This window comes from Lonchura striata, chromosome 15 (genome assembly GCF_046129695.1).
Source record: "Lonchura striata isolate bLonStr1 chromosome 15, bLonStr1.mat, whole genome shotgun sequence".
NCBI lineage: Eukaryota > Metazoa > Chordata > Aves > Passeriformes > Estrildidae > Lonchura > Lonchura striata.
In genome coordinates, this window is record NC_134617.1 from 14,086,153 (window position 1) to 14,112,879 (window position 26,727).

The following is a 26,727-nucleotide window of genomic DNA, read 5'->3' on the forward strand; positions in this document are numbered from 1 at the left end:
TCCAGATGGATGGAGCTGTTTGGTGCTGGCTGGTGAGAAGGAAGCAAGGTATTGTTATTGAATTAGCATGAATCTCTGGTGGAGAACTGCGTGGTAGATAGAGTGCTCCTTTCATATGGTTTGCATTTGGACCTGTCATATTTCATTTTTATTCAAAAACCTGTGGTAAAGACACACAGTTCTTTTTTTGCTTATTCAATTTCCATCAATTCTCCCTGAACTGTTAGCCAGTGTTTTTAAACCCTGCTCCAAGTGCCATGCCTGGTCTGTTTGCTCTTTGCCACGCTTGGCTGGCAGCTTGGTGCTTACAAGCTCGCAGTGGTTTTGGGTTTTGCATTCACACACTGATGTCACCTGAGAAAGTGTGTGAGAGAGGAGAAAAGCTGGATGCTCCGTGAGATGTTTAACCTAAGTCACGTCAAACGTTTACCAAAACCCCTGCAAGGAAAACGATGGATCCTGGGGTTTAATGCACACTACAACGTGCTGATAAACTAGAGGATTATTCTGGATTTTTCTTTTTAATAAAACTTTCCTTCATAAACATGTCTTTTAGCAGTATAAATGCATCTATACCAGTAACTTTCTATCTAATCTATCCAAGTGAATAAGGGATACTGCAAAAAGCCAAAAGAACAACCAGCAAACAAAAATGTAAGGGCCAAAAAGAGAAGATATGCTCATAACGCATTTTTACTTAGAATAACCTGGATACCTGCTCCATGATACATGTGTTACAGAGTAAGGTATATACAAAGACTTATGTGTTCGCCTACTAGTTCTGAAATAATTTACTTTTCAAGTTCCCACCTCAAGAATTCAACATAATTTATGTTAAAAATCAAATTAAAATGAACATTTCCTTATTAACCTGAGGAGATAAACAGAGTGTTAGCAAGTAGTTTCAGGATTTCAGATTTTTGTCAATATGGTCTTTTAAATCCTAGAAAAGTTTCTGGTTGATATGCCACTGGGTAGAAAGACTTCTAATGACAGGAAATTTCCAATGCCTTTTTCAATTATTTAGGAGAATTGTTATTATTCTTGAGTAGGGGCACAGGGGTGAAATAGAAGAAATAAGATTTATATTTTCCCTTTCTCAATGTTTCAGGGATCTGTCAATTACTCTGGGATGCATCCCAGGAAAATAGAGAAGGGAAATGGTGACATCATCAGAACCAATTAACTCCTAAATCTTACCTGAAATGTAACACACAGATACTTGTGCTTACTTCCCACATGTATGTCTGGTTTTGCCCTCCTTTTTTTCCCCTATAATTCTTATTACTTTGTGTTTTATGAGCATCTGTTTCAACTGACCAGGACTGTAAGAAATATCCAAAGAGGCAAATAAAACCCCAATCTGGAGGATGCAGTTGACGTTGGCCATAGCATCTGAAACCCCCCAGGCTGTGAACAGATAATATGCCTCATTTATTACTTATGCTTAATCCTTCAGCTACTGTCTCCTGAGCTAGATTTCCAGCTACATCAGCTCTGAGACAGTGCCCTGGTGTCCTGAAGCTCTCACAGTGCAGTGTGGACAAGGGGAGTTATCCATCACTGCTGAAGAAACTGCTTTCCTCAGGGACCCTTTCCCCATTTCCCACTGTGTTATCAAGAAGCACACAATGACTGGAATCCACAGGACTCATATATGCAGATCCCTCTGTGGACTTTAGTGCCCTGAATTCAGAGACAGCTGATTTAGGAGTTGTGTCTGATCAGGGATCACCCTTCTGCTCATCAGTCTGTGGAAGGTGGGTGCAAACTACCAGGCATCAACATTCTGTCACCATGGACCAAAGTGGCCCTGAATTGTCATCTGAACTGACTTCCCTTTGCCTGGGAGCTTATGAAATGGTGATCTTGTTGCTGGCAGAAAACAAGAAATGAAAAGGAGGATAAAACCAACTTGGCATTTTATATGGATATCTATCTACATCCCAGAACCAGAGAATGCCCATGACTGGAAGGGACCTCTGGAGATTGCATAGCCCAACCACCCTGCTCCAAACAGGGGCAAGCAGAGCAAGTTTCTCGGGATGATCTGTGTAGTCAAAGCACAAAGCAAAGCCACTCCAACTGCACAGGATGAGATTTGTGGCAGGGCACAGCTGAAAAGTTGCACAACCACCTGCTTGAGCAAGGAACTTTGGAGCCCAGTGCTTGTAAAATTAACTTCTCACAGCACACTTAAAGAACCATAAGTGATGGGGAACAGCTTGCCTTGCTCCTCAAGTAGTTCATTTGGAGTCATACCTTGAAACCAAAAGGGCAAGTGCACTGGTAGAGCTCCACGGGGTCACTGCTGCACGTCCCATTGTTCTTGCAGGGGCTGGAGAGGCAGGGGTTGCACTTGGACACAACACTGAGATCCACTGGCTCTGCAGAGGCAAACACAGCGTTAGCAGAGAGCTGGATTGCAGAATTAACACCTCCTGTGCACACACACACACACACACACACACACACACACACACACACACACACACACACACACACACACACACTTTCCCCCAAGCACTGGCACAAATGCACATGCTGCAGGTGCACTGCATGACATGGGATTGCCAGGGATCAAAGAGGCTTTAAGTACTTAAATCAAGTGCTAGGCAGGTCTCAATGATGCTTATATTCTCCTGAAGATGCAAACATATGCTCTGAAAAAAGCATGTTGGGAACCTCCAGGGAGTGGGTTATATATATATATGGCTTTCAGCAATTTTTCCTGTTCTCAGCTCTGGAAATCCTGCAACAGCAACCCCAGGGAACTGTAACCTGACATTTCTATGGCTGATAACAAGAATGAAAGCACAGATGCAACAACATAAATAAAAACCATGTACAAGACAGATTTAGTTAAGAGGCTTATGGGAATATTTAGGTGCAAAGTGCTCTACCATCCCAAATTTTAACAGAGTTTGAAACTTATTTTCTGTCCAGAAGAATGATCAACACTGACCTATCTCAGTGTAATAAAACCAAATATGCAAAGATGTAAATGTACACAAGTAAATACACATGGCCATATTTAAAGCATCTAAAAAACCTCATATTTGTAGCAGAAATCTTCCAGAGAAACAGTGAAGTGTGTAGGTGAGTAGGAAAACAAACACAGACTATAACAACACTAATTACATTTGGTGTCCCAAATCAATCAATATTTTATGGTTGAGATTTTACAGAAAGCTAATTTAGGCAGTTATATTCACAGTTACATTCACAGTTATATTCACAGTTAAAACATGGTGATTTTTTTAAATGGCTACATTTCAAATATTAATAAGCATTAACTCCTTGGCTTTTATATGTAGAAAAATTAAACTTACTACTTTAGTGGCTTAAATTATATCAGGCAGTAAAGACTTTAAAGTAATTTTATTTAATTTTCAAGGAAAAACCTTTTAAAATAATTTAAAATTGGTCCTGTACTAATCAAAAGTGGGCACAGAGCTTCTGTTACTGCATGATAAATTGTTAAGAAGGAGTAAACTGTGAAACATCCTGAAAGTGAAGAAAAGAAGCTTAAATTTGATGTTCAAGAGAAGGTGGAGCTCCAGAATTACCAGAATTAGGGATGAAAGAATCCCTTCCAGCCAGGGTTTTGTTTGAATTGTCCTGCACAAGTTATAAACCTTCACTGTGTGCTTTGAACACTTGCAGAGCAGCAGCAGGGTGAGAGCAGGGCAGAAATGGGGCTGAAGGGTCTCAGGGGACAGCACTGGGCTGTGTCCTGGTCCTGTGGTGGTGGTGGTGCCATCAGGGACTGACTGAAGTGCACAGGCAGAAATGAGGGAGAAATACACAGGAAGAAAAAATTCCAAAAATTAAATAAAAGACTGTTGTCATCCTACTGTATCTTGGTGTTTATGTCTGACTGCACACCAAACATGATTTTATCTTGGAAGAGGAGATCACACCTGAATTCTTGGCACTGACAGGGGTTGGAATGTGACATATCTGAGTTACATTTGTCTTCATGGTAAAATACACAAAGAATAAACAAAGGTGGCTCCTCTGAGAGCTCTTGAGACAGGTAGCTGCTCTTTTGGATTTAGAAGTCAGCAAACTAGAATTTGTTCTACTATTTATTTCATAATACGTGTACATTTTCCATTTATTTCTACAGCATAGATCAAAGCTAATCAATGTAGGAGCTAATAAGAACAGTTCCTAGCAGTTAAATAGTTCATTACTTTGCCCTTGTGGATTTGATTTATAAATCCATATAGCAAAATGCCCTCAGCCCAGCACATTCCTTTCCTCTACTGCATAGCTGGGAGGGCAAGTTAATAAAAAGCAGAGCTGAGTTTGCATGACTTGCACATAACACACTTTTATTTCCTTGGCTCTGCTGAGACATAACCTCCTGCTCAGGAACAGGCTAAAAACATATTTTTAACAAGAATAAGTTAAACTACTTTTTATATTTTTTACTAATGTAAAAGTTTCTGGAGGTCACAGAGGACATCTGAGCATGACTTTCACACAGCAGCTCAAGGTACCCAGCCCAGCATGAGACAACTCTCGGTGCTGGGACCCAGGGTTTTGGGGCTGGGGCTCAGCACTCCCTGAAATGGGAACAGGGTGCAGTGAGACTGCCAAATATGCACTAGTTTTCAAAATATTTGTATTTTCATGAGCAAAGGTGAATTTGTCAAGTGCCTGGAGCTTCTTGAACTTTCCTGCCACTTGTCCAGACTATCAACTGTTTCTCCTTGTGCAAACACAAAATCCAAATCAACATTTCTTTCTCCTTTTCTGTTCAGATAAAGCATGGGGACTTTTGGGATATTAGAAAGAACACCAGCTTTCTAGTGGACCAATCTAATATTTACATAGGAAGCACACAACTACATCTAATATCCTGGATCACAGATCTTAGGCAAGATCTGTTGCCTAAGAGTTGCTTGTTTAGTTTAGAGAGAAAATGAGCCATAACTCTTGATATATTACAGGTTCAGAATGAAGAAGACATCAGTCTCTTTCTGGTTTAATTTTCAGATCAGATATAAAATAAATTATTTTCTTTGGTTCACTTCATGGGAACAAGTGCATTATTTGGTATTTTTACTAATTCTTGTGCTTCACATTTGAGAGACTACTGTAGTCTCTGGTTTGATAATTGTGGTCAGAGTTCTGATAGTTTTGAGACTGACATTTCAAAGTAATTAAATTATAAGGTTACAGTTATTAAAGATATATTTGAAAGGATATAAAATTCCACTCAGCCTTGGGATCCTGTGTTTTAAACTCACTCCAACACCATCATTTGTTTGTTCAGCAGTTTAATTCCAGCGCCTATAAAATCACCTGCCAGGCAGCACTGTAAATGGACATGGCACTCTGAGAGACATCAAAACGGGCTTTATGCCCTCATTTCCATTTCTAAGAGAGGCTACTGATCCATCTTTTCCACTATAAATATATCTCCATCCTCAAGTACTTGCTGGTGAGCTAAGCAAAACTCCAAAACTCTTTTTTTATGAGAACATACAGATATGTCTTAATCTCCACCACTCATAATGAGCTACTTAACCCACAAAAAAGTGGATATTCTGAGTGCTCTTTAAAGCAGTACACTCCTGTCACTAAGCACCCCAAATTGTTCAGAGCTGCCCCTCAACCCTCTGCTGAATGAATGCACATTGAATTCAGACATGACATATCTTCCATAATTTGCAGTTTCTGAATCACCACTGATGGGAACAGTTTGCAGATGAAAATGCACTTTTTGGTAAATATTTGCTTTAAGAATTCTCTGTTTCTCGGTTTTCAAATAAATGTACATAATAACGACAGTGCTGTATGTTTTTATAATACCTCTTACTTTCTCAGTTTTTTTGGGGTAAGTCACAGGCCAAACCAAATTTTTTGTTCCAATAAGCTCCAACAACACCCTATATGCTAACGTGCCATTACATAACGTGGTGTGAGTGAGGAACCCTCACTGCTCTGAGGCTCCCTACTTTTCCTGCCAGTGGAGCAGCTAACTGCACTTTGGGGCAGAACACAAGAAAACACAACTTGGAAGGAACGCGGCGTTCCGCAAAACAAGCCCCGACCCCAACTCCCCGCAAGGCGCAACCCAAGGGGGCGAGAGCGGAGCTCTGCGGGGAGGACAGGCCGAGGGTGCAGGTCCTACCTTTGCACTGGAAGTGGTGGGAGGGCGTGGTGAGCAGCAGCCTGTCCACCATGGCTTCGGGGCCGCGGCAGCGGGCGATCCCCGGCTCCTTGTAGCCCGCCTTGACCCACTCGGACAGCCAGCGCAGGTGGCAGTCGCAGTGCAGGGGGTTGGTGCCCAGAGCCCTCGAGGTGCAAAACAATTAGCACAGGTTATTCGGCAAAGGTGGCACGTTGCCCTGATTCTTAAGATTTTCTAAAGCCTTCTGAGTTTACATTATTGTAGAGAACTTTCTCACGCAGCTTTCTGTAAACAACCTATTGTTTTGCATTCCTCCATGGAGGTGGAGAAATTTGATGTAGTAGTTTGTCCAATGTCATTGGAGAGGTGGCACATTCACCCTCCAATCCACTGTCACCTTTGGAAAAGTATAAATGCTGGAGTCAGAAAATAAACTTCCTCTTTTTCACCTTTGCAATGGCAGCGGATCGTGTCGTGCTTTCACGTGTCCTACAGTGACAGTAGCAGACAGCTCTGATCTCACCAAGGCGTGGTTTATTCTACATTTCTACATTGTTTCCCAATGAGGCAAAGAGATGTTGAGTATTCAGGAAGGGTTTTAGATTCATCTCCTGCTCTTCTCCCTTCTTCCCATCATTAGTTAGGGAAGCTGAATAAATACCTAAGAAGAAATCCCTTTTTCAAACAATTGTGCTTGAGCAATGCCACCAGACATATTGCTTTCATCAAATTCATCACATTGATTCCCTGTAATTCTCTGTCCTTCCTGAGCATATTCTAACCCTGAATTGAGTAATTTAGTTTGGATCTGATGACTCACATTAATGACTTCTCACGAGACGAAACACATATGCAGAAGATACCTCCATTTTCCAAACTGCAACCCAGTGTTCTAAGTTTATTTATGACTTTGAAAACACATTTGCTGCTTGACCCGTTATTTGAGTTAGGTCAAATAGTTGTAGAAGATGCATTTATATAGTGAAACTATAATTCTCACAATTTTTCTTTCATTCATGGACATCTATCCAAAAGAAAACCAATCTTTTTATCTTAAATTTAGGTTCTACCTTAACTAATTTCTACTTCTCTTTAAGAAAGTGTCTTTTCAGGCAATCAGTCAATTACAAACAAAGTTCACACTTCAGAAAAGTCAGTTGGAAGACAACTAATTGTTAAAAATGAGAAGAAATGAATGCTGAAAGTCTATTTATTTTGATCAAGTCAATGTAAGACTTCAGCTGTACAACACCTGAATTGACACGAAAGGAAAATAAACTAAATAAAGAATAGCACAAAGAAGAGATACTAAAGAAACAAATGATTCAAATTGATTTTTAGACTTTAACTATTCTGCATATGCTATAAACTATTTTTAAGATGGTACCGTAAACTCAAGCTTCTTTCAAATAAAAACATATCAGGCAGGATATTAAGATAGAAACCTCAGTAAATTTGTTGATACATTTCTATTGGAGTGACTAATGAACCCACTGTGCCCTAGACAGATTCATAATGAGAGTTCATGGGTTCAAACCCTGTCTGGGGCTCATTCATCAAAATTAAATGTGTACTGCAGCTCAGCATTAAAAAATACCCATCCACTCCTCCTGCAAATCCATTGCTTACAATGGAAAAAAACTACTGGGTTGACTTTCTGACCCTGGAACTGTGATCAACTGGCTCACTTGTCCAAGGTCAAACAAAATGCAGCAGTGAAAGCTGAGAAATTTTTAGTGTTGAGAAACTGCCATATATAAAATGTGAGTGGGAGGACAACGGAAAGCTTGTTACCATGTTAATTAATGTTTTTATAAACTATGTTAGAAATAAAGCTGTTCTATAGTCACTAAAAATGATTACTAATAATATTGTTGACAACTTTAGAAATATATCCTTCTACACTTCTGCTTGTGGTTTGTGCTTTGTTTGGGGTTTTTTCCTTCTTATTTTTTTGGTTTGGTTTGGCTTGGGTTTTTTTTTTTATTAAAAAAAAAATTATTTCTAGGAACTGGAGACAATTCTCATATTTTCATTCATGAGTTCTAACATACTTCCTCAATTTCTTTGCCTATTATAGCAAAATATTTCCAGAAGGTAAAAATATCTTCTGCTGTAAGAAAATACCACCAGAAGCATTTTCAAAATGCTGCACAGATATTTCTGTTCAGACACTTACTTTGTTTAGGGGCAACTTTGAATAAAGTCAATTAAAATAACTCTATCCATGACAACGTTGAAAAAAAAAGGAGGGAACAATTTTTTTTTTTACAGGCGATTGATAAAAAATTGAGTAAAGAGAAGATAATTCAGCAGGATTAGATATCTGAGCTGTTTATGGGAGATATGTTGGAAATACCTGCTGTACTCAACATCATCTGTTCCTGAGGGTTTGTGGAATCCCTGCAGAGCCACAGGGTCAGTCTGTGTGTGGGCAGTGCTTGGACACTGAATCAGTGAATGGTGAGGACAGCAGCTGCAGGAACTGACCTAACTGGTCCCAGTTCCATCCCAGCAGACTTTGGGCTTTTTTAAAAGTAATATTATACCCAATTCTAGTGCTGTAGCATTCTTATCATTGCCCTGGATTAAAAATATCAGTAGAGTCATGGCTCAAAGAGAAAATTATGTGATTCAACTAAATAAAGTAATAAATATTTTTAAAAAAGCATTGTACAGCACATACAAACCTACCTCCAAATTCAGTGAGCTAAAGCTGCATAGTTATGATATTTCCATTACAGTGAGATGATGTTCATGACATAAAGGAAATTTGGTGAAAATGTTCCTGTAGGCTTTAAATAGCTATGGAAAAAGTGATTGGACCATCTAGATTTTACTTTTGTTCTTCCAATTAGAGACCAACTCAAAACTATTGCAAAAGACTGATTAAAATCCATTGTTTTATTTATGCTACACAAATATCTCTACAATTCTAAAAGGCAGTTTGATGTCCCCCTTGTCCTGCCACAGGAGGCTTGGGCTAACCATCCTTTCCAACCCTGGTACTCAGCTCTCCTCAGCCACAACACCAATCCCACCCTCAGCCACACCTTGCACAGTCAGGACAAATTTTTGTTCTTCCATGCCTTAAGAGTTTGATGGGTAGCAAGTCCTTGTATTATTTTCAAACTGACTCCAAGTTCATGCTTTTTCCTTCAAGATCAGGAGGGGCTCAAATTGCATTTATTTTCAATTATGTATTACTAGGTTTTGAGTAAGCACAGCTTTTTCGGGCATGTGAAGAAAAAAATTCATTGTGGTTGCTAAAAGTTTCAGGATCCCCTTTAAGAAACTGGAGAGCACAATTGCACTGTAAAATTCAACTGCTCAACTGTGCAAATTACACCCCAGACAGGTCTTATTTATTTTATGGATCCTATTTATTACTGTTCATTTGGGCTTTGTGTATTTTACATTTCTGGCAGCACATACATCTAAACAGAAAGACTGCAGAGATTGTATTGGGCCAAAGGGGATTTTATCACTCCCTAAGGTGAACAGTTTACCCAGGAAAATTGGATCTCCACTTCATTTAATGTAAACCCTGAGGGAAATTCAAACAAATGGAACATGCTATGTTTATTCCTGGAGTTCTGAAAATCCCCCCAGCAGCCAGATTCCCAGTATGGAAAGTGTCACTGCACTTCCAAAAGCAGGCACAGGGCTTCAGCTCAGTCAGAATTTCAATTCCAAACACACAAAAAGACTTGGAAAACTGGGAAAAGGAAAAACAGATGTGCAAAACCAATGATACCAAGGTGTAAGCTGGAAAGAGAGATTAATTCTCTGCTAAAGTTAACCAAGTTGCTCTCATGATTTCTGTTCCTACCAATCTATTTTTCTTTTTTACTGTCCATAGAGGAACAGAGACAGAAAGTTGCCAGGGATGTATCTGCTCTCCAGAAAATACTTCAATACAATCTGAATCTGGTGTTCAGGGTAGTGTTCTGGAGAGCATGTTAACAGTTAAAAAGAGACAATAAATAGATATAAACCTATGTTAAACGCACACATATCTGCTTGTGTGTACATCAGCATCATGGCAGAAAACATCTGTATCAGCCTGTGAAACCACTCACTTCACAGAGGCACCAACACATGCTCAGCCCTCTGATTATCTGAGGACAGTAATCAAGAAACCTGCTGCACCAAATTGCTTTTCCTACATCAATTATCTATTAGTGTGAAGTATCACACACTATCTCAGTGAAAAAGCATTTTCTGGTCACTAAAGTTTAGTTTGGAGCCATTGCAACTCTTTGTCTGTTCTTTCATCAACTGAACTGCATTTGAAAGTCTCCTGGCCCTCTACCAGTGTAATAGTAATTTCCTCAAAAAGCTGAAATGCCTAATAATTTTTGAAAACTATGGAATGAACCATTAATGCTGTGAAATGACCAATTTCCATGTGATGTAAATATATATGTAGTAGTGATTCATCAACAAGTTCATATACTGACAACATTCCAGCATGCAAAACATATGACACTTATTAAGCAAAGAATTCACATTTGCTTAATATTTGCTCTTTGTGGGAGGTTTCCTGCCTCACTCTTAAACCATAATATGCTCTGCATTTCACATTGACAATGCTGAAAGAAAACCTTAAACACAAAGTCCACAGCAGAGAAAACTGTCACACTTGCTCATTTGGTTTTCCTTAAGAAAATATTTTTATAACTAATAACAACAGGTCCTAGAAATTTTTATTTCCTTTGAACAGATGCACTATGAATATCCAGGGCACATTATGAAAAGTGAGCAGGAAAAACACAAAAGCTATACAATCCTACCAATATGTGCTGTTTTACAAATCTGAAACCATCAATCCAAGAGATGAAGCCAGGCAGAAGTACTTACAGATGGGACAGGGACACCAGGTCATTGAAGGAACCCTCGGGAACACTGGAAATATCATTTCCATGGAGTGTCCTAGAAGGGGGAGAAGCAGGAAGGTATCAAACCACAGTATTTTGTCTGCCCCCTGCAACTGAAGGAATGGATGCTTAAAAAGGGTATTTAATTTTGATTCTTTGAGAGTTTCTGTGAGTTTCACAACTCATGAAACTTCCATGCTTTATCACTTCTGCTTCTAGGTGTTGGCATATAAAACAATGATGCAATCAGAACTGTTGGTGAGTGCTGCTGTAAATTAAAAAGGTGACATACCATTTATGCCATTAAAAGTGTATTGATGACAAGTGGACCCTCACATCCAGACCCGTGTTCTCTTACAGAATCCCATTAGCCAGAAGTACAGCAAAAACAGAGCAGGGGAAATAAGAATTGTGAAAGTTAAATTAAATATTGACTTCAGAGAGATCCTAGGAGAGAGAGCAACGGTCCCTAAGGGTAAATACAGCCACTTTCCCATTCTTACAGTAAAAAAATCCTCTCTGTGCTACCAAGGAAAGCACCTGAAATCAGTTGTTTTAGGGCATTATTCACCCTGTGCAAAGAAATTATCATTTTTAGCAGCATTTTCAGGACCCCTGAAAGGAGTGAAAGCGTTCTCCATGTTTCCAGGACAATTTAAGCACCCACTTTATATCTTTTCTGAGAAATACATTTGTGTGTGGGTTACATAGGGAAGCATAAATGGGAATTCCTGTCAGTGCTCCAGACATGGCAGAGGAGGGTGGAAAACAGAATGCTGCTGTGTGGTTTGGAGCAGCTCTTGCCCTTGAGTCATTTATTTTCTAACTTACCTGGTGATTTGCTGACACAGCAATCACAGTTTTTATTTCTGTGAGTGTACCTATTGTTGGAACATTGGGTTTAAAACAATCCAAATCTCAACCCACGGAAACAGACAACTGCCCCAAGTGAAAAAAAAACAAAAACAAACATTTGTTTTTTGCAACCTTTCTTCCCTAACACCACTTTCAGCTGCACCAGGATGTACATGATGCCCTTCCAACATCCTGATTCTGAAATTTTCCTTTAAGCCCTCCTTGGTTTTGACTATTAATAATAACCTGGCATATATAAGGGTGCATCTCCAAGAAATTAATCTGCACAGGAACAGGAAGGATACGAGCTCCCACACAGTAACTCCAGATAAAACACACTCACTGATTCTGTACAGTATGACCAAATGAGTGAGACAAACCCACAGCTATTAAACAGGGAGTATTTTGTTGGTGTGAGGAGACCTAGTCAACCACTTATCATCAAAATGGTCAATGAAATGAGCACATTTAAATAAGCAGCTGCTCATAATGAGCTTATTGCTGATCTTTTAAACTGCAAGACAATTCTCTGTACACAGACATATTAATCTTCAGGTTGTATCAGTCCCATTTATCCTGTGAAGGAGTACGTTTTCTCTTCTAGGTGTATTGGAAACATCCAAGAGGAGCTGAAGAATGACATAGCCATTTATCTGTAAGAAGTTAAACCCATCAAATAAAAACCTTAAAAGGACTTGCTTTATTACATGTCCCAAACACTGAGGTGCTTCATAGATGCAAGTGTCTGAATTTTAATAAAAAAAATCATATCAGCAACATCATCACTCCTGCAACTGAAATGAAATTACAAATGCTAAACCCCCCTTAAACTCACAATAATAAATACTGGCAAGAGAATTCAACAGTGCAACAGAATCCTTCCTCTTGGATCAACATCAGGAACACATTTTTATACTAAAACTCCTTACAAGCAAATGGTCAAATAAAATCTTTCACATTAGGACAGTTAAAGCACACACACTGATGTGTGTATTCTCCCTCAAAAGCACAACTTTAGGGATCCTCTTATCTAAACTCCAGTAAACAGCAGGGGTATGGATTTAAGGTGATGTGGATCTACTCTGGAGGACAGAGTAACAGAACACTTGAGAATTCTTGAAATCAAAACTTCCCTCTACAGGGAATCTCACTAACTTATTCCTTTGTCTTCAGGGAAGGAAATTAATTCTACATATCCTTTTGGGCTGGGGTTTCCTGGTTGTTTTTCTTTTATGGACCCTTCCCACGTCCTGCCTGCCAGCCCATTGCCCTGCAGACACAAGGGGGATGTGTTTTTGTGGAGACAGAAACGTGAGCTCTGAGAGCCACATCCCACCAGGGGCAAACACCTACAGCAAGCCCAGGGGTGCCAAACCCTGCAGGAGCCAGCACAGCTCAGATGTCAGGGAAAGCCACAGTGCCACTGCTCCAAGCTCACAACAGCAGAGCTTTTGCAAATTGACTGCAGAAATAGAAGGAATCATTCTCTGATGCACAAAAATGAAACCAACCAACCAACCAAACACAAAAAAAACCCCAAAAGCTAAAACAAAGCAACAACAAAACAAAACAAAAAACCAGATGCTTCTGTTAGGTCAAATCAGTGCAGCATCCAACAGTGAAAGTGCATTACAAAAACTTTGTGCCCCAAGATTACTGGTGACAGATTTATCATCATGCATATTAATGTTTGTCAGAGCTTTGAGCTGCAGGAAATATCCATCAGTTTTCAGTAAAACTGGAATATCTCTTAATAGAATATTCAGTAGGTTATTTTATCCCTTTCCCCCTAACTATAACATGGACAATTATTTTGTGACCTTAGAAAGTATTTTGATTTTTGGACTTTGCCTCTTAACTAAGTCACATATAAAAATATGTGATTACACAATGATCTTTAAAATAATCTGTTCAGGTCATTCAGAGAGTTCTAATACTTATAATTTGTCTCAATCTCAGCTTCCTTAATCTGTTTATATTTAGTGTCTAAGAAGACAAGCTTTGGACAAATTAACTGAAAAACAAATCCACAACTTTTCACTGTAATAGCTTTGGCTCACAAACCTACTTCTGCTTATTAAAAAAATTCTCCAGACTTTACATCTTGTGCTCCCCAGCACCCTTTGGCTGCAGTTATGGATAAACCATGTGAAGGCTGAGATTAAAGACCTGATTGTGTAAATACTGATAGATATTAAGGCTTAAAGATAAACATGTTGACTCTCAGTTTTCTCACTTGGGCTTGTGCTGAAAAATCTAAGAAAGGGAGTTCAGAATCTGTCAAAGACCAAGTGCATCATTCTGCTATGATTATTCTGATTTGCAAAGCACTTATTTCCTGTGCTTACTATAGAGGCAAAAAAAAATACAGAAAACAAAGGAATTTGGAAGATCTTCATGAGAAGGGTCTGCTACCTTCAAAGGCATGCACAGCTAAAAGTAATGACACCCCTATATTGTTTTTATTTTTAAAAAAGTGAAAATTGTTTTGCTGATGTTTTCTCTTTTAAGTTCCCCTGAGAGCATGGATAATAAAAAACTGACAGTAACAGATTTCCTATTGTATCTTGGAAACCATTTTCTCTTTGGAGAATTGATTTTTAGTAGCAACAGTGATGACACGTGGCAAAAGTTGTAGCTGATACCAGAGTTTTGTGGGCCATAATAAATCAAATCAATCTGGAGGCTTCCAAATGCAGGGAGCAGAGGAAGAGATTCCCATTCCACTGCTCTGTGCAAGGCAGTGGGGGGTTTCTCCCTTGAAGGAGGATGATACTTTTTGATTCGCATTTTAAAAAGCTAAAAAACAACAGTTGTTATTTAAATACTGCCCTCTGTTTCTGCCCATATGTAGCCTGCAGGAACAGAAGTGAAAAGACAAATTGTGGCTATTGGAAAGAGGGAGGCATGGTTTATCTACATAGTAACTCAGGGTAGAGAGCCCCACACCAGCTTTAATCAAGCTAGCTTGCATATCAGAAGCAGGCCAGAAGACAGCTCCATATGGAATAATTTATTTGGCCACGAAACAGAATATATTAATCTGTGGCTGAATTTCAGGATTCATGTAACAGCTCAAATGTGACCATCCTAGTGTGCTAGAAATCAGGATCCCAAGCCAAACTTAAAACAACAAATCCAAATCACGCATCTTTCTTGTTTTTACTAATGAAAAGTGGGAATCCAACGCTGTCTTGTAATTTGGGAGGCTGAAACTGAGATATCAGTTTTACCACTGAAACCACAGTTAAAGGTCTCAGCCAAGCAGCTCTGCCTTATTGCTTCCACAGTCCCAGTACTGCATATGTTGACAGTTTGATTCCACATTTATAGAACCAATACACAACAACCACTGCTCTTTAAATTAACACAAACTTCTGCATCTGAATGTCACCTTATTTTCTTTTTTAATGGAAAATATCAATGTGAAGTTTCAAAGCACTCAGGACAATCATCAGCTCCTCTGTCCTGAGTTGTGAGTGTTCAGAGGTCTCCTTTGGCACGCTGAACAAACTCACCACAAACAAGCTATTTAATTTATCCCCTTTAGCCACTGTGCAAGTCATGGTGACCCACTCGTGTTTCTGGGCCTTCTCCACCTTCCTGACACGTGGGGCCAAGTGTCCAGAAATGCATCCCAGGTTTGTTTGTGATAGTGGCAGGCAGTGGATATAAGGCAGAAGCAGGAGCCAGTCCTGCAGATGCCTGAGGAAAGCTGGGAGGAGGCTCTTGCTGTGGGGAGCACACCCACAGCCCACACTGAGACAATGTAAGGATGACTTTCACAAGGAATTGTAAACAAATGGTTTAATCCAGAAAGCTGCTGAAAGCAGCTACACTGGAAAGAAAGGAGGAGTGCAGAAAAGGACCTCCCAAGAAATAAACCACACATGGATATCTCTGAGTAGGCCCTCAGTCAATGAGGTGTAATTTTATTCACAACTTAAGGACATTAGAGACAGGCATCTCAGCATTGCTGGTGCCCAGCCACTGGCCTGAATTATTCACTGATTTAGTGTGGGGGCTTCTAACTTCCCTTCAGATTTTTTGCATTCTAGCTTGCCTGCATAAATCTGAATCAATAGAAAATATTCTGAAAATACACAGGCTTTCCACTTTTGGTGAAGAATCCAATGGAAACTCACACTCTGTGACCAAGTGTATACAGACTAAGAGAAAAGTCTTTTCCTGTGGAGCACCCAAACATTGTTCAGGCAGCAGAAACAGATTCCATGAAGTCTCCAGAAGACTTCATGGACTCTCATGATAATTTCATGATAATTCATGCACCAGAGCTTTCAGAGAGAAGCCACTCCTGCAAACACGTAATCGTGTTTTTAGCTCTCACCTGCTCTGGCCTCTACGGGACAAACTGCACCAGAGCACAAATGCATTGACACAAACTATGTGAAGATTCATGTCCACCTGCCCATTGCACCCTCCCAGCCCCAGCTGCAGCCTGGCAAAGCTGCAGCTCAGCCCTGCAGGAGTTGCACTTACAGCACTCGCAGAGAGCGGAGCCCGGTGAAGGCGTGGACCGGGATGCACCGGAGCCGGTTGTAACTCAGGATGCTGCAGGGGGGAGAGCAGAGTCACAGCTCTGGGTTATTTGGTTATTTCACAGCTAATTCAACCACAGATAAGCATGGAAAGCCACATGCTTAAGCAACAAGAGATACACTAACTGCTCAACAGTCTAGATGCTGCTGGAAAAGCAATTAAAGCTGTTATCAAAACTTGGGGCTACTTACAGCGTGGATAGTTGAGTCATGTTGCTGAAGGTGTGATTGGCCAGTACACTGATGCTGTTGTTACTCAAATCACTGAAGAAACACACAGAGAAAATGTCATTTACATGTATGAATTAAGAAAAATGCCTTTTTGAAAAGATTACATAATATCTGCACAGCAAAATACTTGGAAACAATTGAAAAGTCACATTATCAACTGTATTTTCTGACCAACTTTGAATGAGCTCTAAAGGAAAAGCATTTCAGACTCCCCAAAAAAGCCTCAGACTGAGAAACATTAAGGCATATTTCCAGCATACAGCATTCAATGAAAAGAACAAACAAATGATACAAGCACTGCTGAATATTTACTGTTCCAACTTGCTTTGCAATGTATTCCAGGCACTCCATTTCCACATGCTTATCGTATTGACAGTTACTAGAACAAAATTTAATTTTTCACTTAAAAAAGCAGTTTAGACTCAACCAGAACATTTTGTTTTGCTATTGATCTCCCTTGAAAAGCAAAATTAGAGATGTTTCTAAATAAACAACGCTCCTAAAAAAAAGGATTCCAGTTTTTCATCCACGTTGTTTTTGTCTGAGGTTGCACAGCCCATTGGACTGGAGAATCTGCACAGCTGATTCCAACAGCATTTAAAAATTCCTGATAAATAGTTCAGGCAGGAAATTTCACTCCTGTGTATTTCAGGGAGCAATTTACAGAACAAAGTCTAGCATGACTGTTCATGGAAGAAACAGCTATGCAAATTGTCATTGCCTTAGCATTATAAATACTGCCTCATCTAGCACAAATTAATGTGTCTCCTCTGCTAATGACCTTTACAGATAAATCTGCCGAGTGAAACTGCAGCAGCCTGCGTGAGAGCTTTGTCCTCTCGGGTTCCTGCAGAGCAAGGGGCTTCTCAGGCACCTCACTCTTTATGAACATTTATTGGCAGCAGCGTCCACTGTGAAATTCTTTCCAAATTCAAATTACAGAAGGTTTTGGGGTTTGGTGTTGTTTTTTTCCCCCCCACTCCAAATACCAATTATTTATGTTCCACCAACAGCATAGTGCAGAAAGAGTCAGGCAATTTCCCTGACATTGAAACCACGTGTTTCTTACATCAGTGTCAGGTGTCTGAAGGCAGAGAGCCCCTTCGGCACAGCAGGCAGATGGTTTCCTTCCAAATATCTGAAAAAAGTCAGATTTGACAATTACACAAACACATTAATGAGAACTCACGTCACTCAATCTGCACCATGAATGAGGACAATATAAAGTCAGTCACTAATGAAATTATCTTTGATTCATTGCTTTGAAACTCTAACAGCTTTTACTTTATAAATGAGTTACCCCACATGCAAAGCACGACAGCAGCTTATTGATTTACTTTATTTGTTTTAAAACTTGGAAGTGCATAAAGGATCTCTGGCCTGCAGCAAACAAAAATGACCATTTGGTTCTTCTGTGACAGCAGCTGAAGAAAGGGAGAAAAATTGCATGGCCTGTGCCCTGAACTTGGAGTTACCTTTCCCAAGCCTCTCCACCAGTGTGACTGCTCCCTGACCCTTTGTCCTGGCCATGGGAGCTCCTTGTGCAGCCAGGATGGGAAGGGGAGCTGCACTCCCAGATCTCTGTGCTGCACAAGGTCCCACTAATTCCAGCATCAACACAACCATCCACAAGTTTGATGGCACATCCACCACAGCAATACACCCTCCTCACCTCTCCTTTTCACAGCACGCTGGCACACGGGGAAAATTTGGTATAAATTAAAGACCAAAGACCAAGTTCTCTTGGAACAGAGGTTCCTCCTACATACACTGAATATATTTAGCAACATGTCATGTGTTTCCATTGTGGAAGTTGTTTGAGACACCACTGAACCTATTGGATAGGGCCTTTGGGGATAATCCTAAATCCTCATACAGGCAAATAGAGCCTCTATTTTGCAGTTTTTCTCCACTTAAACATGATCATAAGTTACTCAGCAAAACCCCCTGAAAAAACACAGTTCTTTTAAAAAGCTTGCCTAGAATAGAGTGTGGGTAGCCCTGTCTGCACAGCTGACTGTGGCAGCAATGGATGTGGGCAGTCCCCTGTTTATTACAATAAAATTGAGACATAACTGAAGGTTTTTTCCTCAACCTTGGCTTTTAGGTACCCCTGGGAGATACCAAAGTAATAAGGCTCCAATGGAAAGTGACTACTGTGGTACCATGGCACTGTTAAGATGTTTCTCTAGACATCTTCCAGAAGCAACATCTGCCTGGGAAACCAATCCATCCTTCTCAGAGATGGAGAGGAGGAATGCATTCCTCCCTCCATAGGTGGGATGAAAGAGAAAATGATATTTCCCTTCCTTACATCCTTACATGATGCTGCAGGGATATTTCCTGAGGTGGACATGGGGCAATGCAATTGATATGGAATGTTTTGAAACATAATCAAGTGTAGCCAGGAAATGCAGCCCACAGACACCAGAGCACTTAATGTGCTGCCTCTGCTGCTGAAAACAGAATCTGATAATCATGTTAAGAATTTTTATTCCACACATACAATTTCCTTGTCTTTGGCAACAGGCCTCCTTATTCTGCACTCACTATAGCAAAGAGCAATAATAATAGATTATCCTTGTGCTCTATGTTCCCTTTCTACATTAACTGTAACAGCACAGAGATACTCGTGTAAACTAAATCCAAGAAAATTTTCCCACCAACCTTATTTTTACATAATTCAAAAAATAAAATCTAAAAAAAACAACAGAATTTCTTACCTAATGTATTTAATAGCTGGCATTATTTTCCCCCTCTTTTGTTTCAGCTTAATGACCTCTCAATATTTTCTGCTGCTTCAAATCTCTTTTGTGCTGAACTCCAGCTGAACTGCTCCAGCCAGCCCCACAGTTATCCCTTGTCTGTGCACAGGATCCCATCCTGGCAGAGATACCCTGCAGCATGCACTGGAGCTCACCTCACTCCTCACCAGGGTGAGCTGGACAACGTGGGAATACCAGCTCCTGACCTTATAACCAAAGGAAATTACTTTCTCAATGAAAAAACCCTCCTGAACTGATTAATCTCTCCCTGCCAAGGATCATGAGCACTGAGAGAGTTGCACAGCAGGGCCAGAGGACAGGCTGGTTGTGCCACACTTACACCTTCCATGGATATCCACATTCAGCAAGTGGAAAGCCACTCGCTTAATTTTGGCTAAATCCCTTAAATTATTGTGCAAATGCAGTTCCTTGGTAACTTCCCGCTATAAATTGGAGTTTCTCATTATTTAGACATGCATGTTACATTTCTAACAGGGCAAAGCATGTCTCCTTCCCCCAGTCATGGTCTGTTGTGACTGGAGAAATATGCTCGGAGTCTGTGCCTTCCCCTTCATCCCAGAAAATCACAAATCTCAAACCCATGCAAGAGGGCAGGTTGAGGTTCTAGTCTTTATTCCAAATGTAAAATTCGAAGGATTTCTAAAGGAAATCAAAAGCAGGTCATGTATTATGTATTTGGATGTTATATATGATTTTCCTTTAGGAAAGGAGACTCCTGCAATATGTTGAATTCTTCAGGAACATATTTTCAGGATATTCTCTTGTTGATCTCAATATGAAACAGCCTGCAATTTAAACAAACTGATGGTAGTGAGCCAAAGTTTTCCCCTCCTCTTCTGTTTGCTGGGGCAATCAAAAGTCAAGGGTGCACATTTTAATTCAGTGCTTCATGACTCAGACTAACCCAGACATGCAGACCCCTGGAGTTAAACTCCTACAGAAGATCTGCTTTGAATAGCTCTGGATTTGCTCTGTAGCAATTTGATGGTTATATAAATGTGCTAGCAGAAAACTGCAGTACTCATACCAGTGGTACAGTTTCTGAATAAACACAATTTAACTCTGAAAAAGTACTGATAATGCTCTTTTCATGCATTCATAAGAATAATTCACCACTGCTAAACCCCTCACCCCATTATCCAAAGTGTGGCAGCATTTTCTAAGCTGAAGGCATTCATTCTGAAAGCACATTTAAGTGCAGGGAATTTGAAATACCCAAGGCTTTTAGGGCATAAGATCTTGCCAATTATCAGGAGGATCTGGGGTGCAGTATTTGAGGCAAACAACTGCAGGAGGGGAGGTGCCTTTGGCAGAGCTGGGGGTGCAGGGGCACCTCCTCCCCACCTTGCTGGGCTCAGCAGGATGGATGGGGGCTGCATGGGGGCTGGAAGCTGGACATAGTGAATAAAAGAATTATTCCTGAGGGCAAATGGGCAGAGACACAAAACTTTGTGCATTTATGAATACATCTATATAAATAAAAAAAACAGAGATGAAGCTCCAGATGCTTTGCCAAAAAAACCCCTCAGAATAGCCATAAAAGAGTCAATGTGGAAGGAAGATTAAATTTTTAATTCTTTCCAGTCTTCAGCCAAAGGAATATGATGTCCATGGTGTCTGGTATGTAAAGAAATTCTGTTATGAATGAAGAAAAATACATGTCTAATTTTAATTCTGGGAATCAAGTTATTAATATACAGAGTCAAGACTGAGTGTCAGTTGCCTAAAAATAGACACTGACTGCTATCCAAAACAACTTAATTTGCTTCCTAAGGTCTCTAGGCTCTTGTTTAAATATCAGATTGGAGGTTTTTGGTGTTTACCCTGTGAATGCTGCTGAGAATCCCCAAGTCTCAATAAGGACTTGTAACCAACAAGCAATTAGCAGAGCAAAAATTGAAAAAAAAACCAAACCAGAAAATCCCAAAATATGTGTTCAGCTCTCAAAGAAAGCCACCACCTTCCTACCTGGCAAGGTTTCTTCTGGAACGTGGCCGGGGGGGCTGGCACTGTGGGACAGAGCCTGCAGCAGCCCCAGGGCTCACCCAGCCTCTTCACACACACCATCACTGCACATACAAAATTTAAAACTATGCATAAAAGATGACAGCTGCTCTTTTTCCAGCTTTTGTCTATTTTTGTACTGAAACCACTTGGATTGGAGGTGATATAGACAGCCCAAGGTGCCAGTGTAACAACTTGAATCACTTGGAATCCTTTTTGAACTGAGATGTCTACTCAGGCCATAAAACAAGCTCGTAGCTGAGAGGGGAAACTGGAGAGAGAAACCAGTTTTCAGACAGTAATTGAAAAGACACAAAAATTTTCCTCTAAATATCTCACAAAGAATGTTACATTACAAAAACCAAAATTTTTAGCAATTTTATGTAGCTCTAAAATTAAGTTACACTCCAAAACTTTAATGTCCATACCCAGTATCCTAAAATGTTGCGTCAAATTTCATTTCCTAAGGATGGTGGTCCAGAAAAGAACCGGACTGTGAAAGAAGAAACATCCACAAAACATGAATTTTAAGAGCTTCAATTACAGCTTCTTGAGAGGAAACAAAAATCAAGTGTGGATCTAAGCTTTGGCAGATTTGGACTCTGGGTTTTGCTGTATTTGTAGATCAGAGAAGAGCCTCCATGTCTGACACACAGAAACCTGGCTGTGTTTGAGAAAGTGAAACTTTAGTCTCTGCTAGTGCTAATGTCACTCTTCTGATATGTACTCAAACTTTACCAGACACTGAACATGCTGTTTGATTCTATTGATATTATTTATTTTTTCTAAACTATTAGATTTGAAATTAAATCCTCTATTTCATGAGGAAATAGAAGGAAATTGAAGAAAGACTATTCCAGAGGTAGTAAACTGAAATTTTATGTTTTGTTTCTTTACATTTTCATTGGGAAAGAAAAGGCTGTAAGGGGAGAAGTGTCCTGAGGGTTTTGTTTTGATTCTTATTACTTTTTATTTTAGTTACTGTTAATAAATTTCCCTTTATACCCTTTTAAAGTTTTGAGCCTGCTTTGCCTTTCTCCCAATCCTACCTCAGAGCAGAAAATAAGTGCACTAGTGATTAACCAACACTGAACTCACCACACATCTGTAACTAAAATACCCTCTACAGAACTCTCCCTTCTCTCAATGGGAGAATCCTCCTCTCAGAAAATGAGCAGGACCACATGAACCTAATTGCTTCTCTCCTTTATTATCAAAGGAAAATTCCCTGATGCCTGTGCTGGGGGTAAGTGTGTAAACCAGTGTGAATTGCCAGACAAACAAGAGCATTTGCATTCTTGAGCAGATGATTTTCATTAAATATCTCACTCCAGAGTTTCCCTTTGATCAGGCAAACTGAAAAATGGTGCTAAACTCTCACAATATTCCACAGCTATCAGAACTGCTTTGGGCATATTTGTAGCACTGATCAGCAGAGCCCAGGTAAAAGCCACTGGTTTCCGTCAAAGGAAATCACAAATGCCTTGGAAACTGGGAAAAAAAGGGTTGGGATTGGTGGTAAATACCTCCAAGTAAATATGACAACTGATGTGTCAAATACAAGAACCTACCAGGCAGAACAAGAAACAGCAATGGGAGAAAGAAGGTTTGTGAGGAGAGAAAGAGAAATGACAAAAGTAATGCAAATATTAGCCTGCATTAATATAAATGGAAGGAAAAATAATCACTAAAAATGATGTATGGGTGCAGGCAGATTTTTCTAACAATCCCACCAGTGCTATCCTATAGCTCAGTGTCATGACAACATTTGGAGTCTAGAGATGACATGATTAGTACATATTTATTCTAAAACACACCATGCTCATTATGTTACAGCTTGTGCACACCGTCCACATAATTGCCTCCAATATTTTTCCCCAGTGCAAAATGTTATTTGCTGTAGGTCCATAAAAGCAGCTGGATGCTGTCAGATAAGACTTTATTAGAAATAGACTATACTTTTGTGAATAAAAGGAAAAACCTAGTGTTCACACACTGAGGTAATATATAAAAGGAGAAAGAGCATGGGAAACTTAGTTCAAAGATTTAGGGAAAAAAAACAGAATTAAAGGAAAGTCTAAAACACTAAGCATCAGCAAGGCTGAGTTCCAAACTAGCTCATTGCATGAACGTTTTACTTCTGAACATCTGGAGCAGAAAACTGAATATGTTAAAAAAACCCAAGGTTTCTCTTCAGGGCAAGCAAACAGTTGGAAAAAATGTAGACAGTATGTAAATATACAGTGGAGGAATATACAGTGGAGGAATTTGCAAGAAACAACATAATATTTTCCTATTCTCAAGGAGCTGGAAGAAAGCTTGCCCATGATGATGGGGTTTTCTGCAGGAAAAGCTGGGGAACAGAAATTTCTTGCATCATCATTCCTCTAAAAAGCACTGACTTATCTTTTCAACTCTCTTCTAGATGGAAGCCTTCCCTGCCAAGGTAATCCCTGCTCCCAAGGGTGATACAAACCAAACACAGGGATGTCTCCTATCATTGCAAGCCCTAAATATGAAGGAGATAATGGTTTTCACATGTCTTGTCTAAATATACACTGAAACAGAAACGCAGAATGAACACTGAAAGGAGTGAGCCTGTGTCTCCTGTCCACCCTGCAATAAAACTTTGCTGGGGATCTTTGCTGAGTGTACAGTGAAATTTGACCCAGAAAGGGCAATATTTCCCCTATGTGCCTGTGCAAGAGATATGCTTATTTTTGCACAGTGCTATTTAATACCTGTTACAAGGAAAGGATTCCCCTTTTAAGACTATTTTAAGACCTCAAAGAGAATTTAAATAAATTTACGAGAAGGCTACATTCAGCCACAGGAGAGTGGTTTAAGCAGATATCTGACAGCTCTTTTTCCTAAACCAAGGTGCACAAAAGCTCTGCAGTTTAATAAAAAGTACTGCAGCCAGTGTGCCTGGCAGATGAATACGTCAGCAATGGAAGGTTATAAATGTCAGAGTGGTGCATTCATAAAATTGCACTGAAATGCTCCTGTGCATCCTGTCCCTGCTCAGGCCTCCTGCAGGGAGCTGTGGGACACAGGACAGGAGGCTCTGCACGTCCTTGGCACCTCCTTGGCACCGAGACTCTGGGCTTGGGCAACTGAGCAAGGCAAGTCTCTCTCACCCTGTGCCCAGGAAGGTTTTTGGGTTCCCTCTGCCAGGTTCCAGCTGTCCTCAGGATGAGGCAAGAGGCTGGGTTCCACTGGAGATGCTGCTTGTCACAGCAACAATGACAATTTTCAAACACAGAGCAATAAAAATGTTCACACTGGTAACTTGTAACCTGCACGATACAGCAGGTTATGGGCAATGTCTCTATCTCAATCTGGAAGCAGACGGAAGGCAAACAAGATTGATTATTTTTTATTTACTTACTTCATTCTTGTCACAGTTTCCACAAACACATGAAATTTCATGCTTCAGTACCTGCAACCCATCTTTTGGTGTAGATACAAATAAGGAGCTCAGTTTATGTTGGTTGAGAGGAGAATGAGATCGGGATTGAATTTTGAGACAGCTGGGACAGATTCAAAGGTTATATTTGCAGAATATGAAATATTCAGAGCCAGGCAGTCCATGGCTGTCCGTGTTCTGCTGACACATTTCTGGATGGAAAGCAGAAAGCTGAACTAGAGCTTTGCACAGCCAAGAGGCTCCTACTGAAGAAGGCAGTCACATAAACTCCTATGAACTCAAACTGCTCACTTCCAGGCTATTGCCTCATTTGCCAAGAAATGGTTAAGAAATATAGCAGTTTTTAAGAATGTGAGATTAATTTTACTCTTTTTGTGAAAGCTCTGTCATCAGGGTATCAGGCAGTATCAGTAAAACTCAATATGCAAAATTTAAACATAAAAATTCCTCAGTGTGGCAGTGGAAATCAAAGTAACATCTGCGATATCTTACTGCTGGCAAGTTACATTTGAATGCAATGAAACCTGAACAAAAGCAGAGCAGAGATGACCTTGCAGACTTTGTTACACTGATGGCAATATATAAAGGAATCCAGGCCAGGAATTGCCTTTTAATTCAATTCACTATTAACCATGCCCTGGTCAACAGTGTTCCAAGGATGCATCCATGAATGCAAAGTTTCCATGTTGAGTTACCCCAGGCACTTCCAGTACCCTCATTCACCAACAAAGCCTTGTATTTCTCTACAGCACTGGTAAAAACAGTGTGAGCCCCATTCTCCCCCCGTGAAGGGAGTAAAAATAATAGTAGGTGCTAGAAAATAGCAGAACCAGATTTTAGTTCATTATAAAATTCATCAAACGTACCAACTCAACCAATTATTTTCACATAGAAATGGTGATGAGATTGTAACAAGTTTCAGTAATGACTCACCTGGGATAGATTTGAATAAGGGCCTAAAGGGGAAAAACTCAGTATTTCTACTGCCAACTGCTTAAGCCAAGCAGTTCCACCAGGACATTTTCTTTCCATGGAAAGAAAATCCACTATAAAGTCCTATGAAAAGACAACTAGAAAGATGGTTCTAAACTAGGATGAATTAACTTTGCAATATAATCTAATTATCTGTTATTTTGGCCATTTCATGAGGTTTGGAGAAAAGAATTCCTTGTTTCCACTACCAGCTTCCTTTTTTTCCTTTTTTAATCTCCTCAGAGGATAATTAGCTCACAGCTGCGTAACTCAGGAACATAGTTTCATCATCCCTTCAAACTGCCTGTTGTGAGCTTGGGCTCTCACAGAAGCACTACAGGATTATTTGATACTAATAAATGCATTTGTTCCTACACCCAGAATTAATGGGTACAAGGGAGGATAAACTCTGTTCCCATTACGGAGCGATTTATTCAGTCAAGGGACAAATAAGAATAAGAATAATGGTCAGAACGTATGAGAAGCACCAGAGCACAGATGACTAAAGTCAAAGGCAAACCCCCCATGGGCCCACAAAGCCTCACTAGGATGCAGTTTGATGAACTTGTGGAGAGAGGGGATAGGTAAAAGGTAACTTACAGCTCAGTCACGTCCTTGGGAATCCCCTTGGGCAGCATCCGCAGCCCTTTGTTGCTGCAGCGAACCACGGAGTCCACGCAGGTACACTGGGAAGGACAAGGAGGGGAAAGCAAGCAGCTGCTCTCATCATTACCTGCACAGGGACAGAGGCAGAGGGTGAGGAAATCATTCCAGCCCACGGCACCCACTCTGAAGATAACTGGTGACAAGGACTAGGGAGGGGCACCCTGAATCCAGGGTAACCATCACAGCATTTTACACG

At 40.2% G+C, this 26,727-nt stretch overlaps 1 protein-coding gene across 2 annotated transcripts in view; it reads right to left on the bottom strand.

The window, feature by feature from the left end:
• The window catches only part of SLIT3 (slit guidance ligand 3), a 482,283-nt gene that overhangs the window by 72,186 nt on the left and 383,370 nt on the right, over nucleotides 1–26,727 (bottom strand). For both annotated transcript variants that reach the window (XM_031506038.2, XM_031506039.2), the window contains 7 exons: nucleotides 26,466–26,598; nucleotides 17,743–17,811; nucleotides 16,635–16,706; nucleotides 16,384–16,455; nucleotides 11,012–11,083; nucleotides 6,149–6,312; nucleotides 2,263–2,387 (listed from right to left, as the gene is read on the bottom strand). In XM_031506038.2, the coding sequence (XP_031361898.2) occupies nucleotides 2,263–2,387; nucleotides 6,149–6,312; nucleotides 11,012–11,083; nucleotides 16,384–16,455; nucleotides 16,635–16,706; nucleotides 17,743–17,811; nucleotides 26,466–26,598 (707 nt within the window). The remainder of the gene's footprint in view (nucleotides 1–2,262; nucleotides 2,388–6,148; nucleotides 6,313–11,011; nucleotides 11,084–16,383; nucleotides 16,456–16,634; nucleotides 16,707–17,742; nucleotides 17,812–26,465; nucleotides 26,599–26,727) is intronic.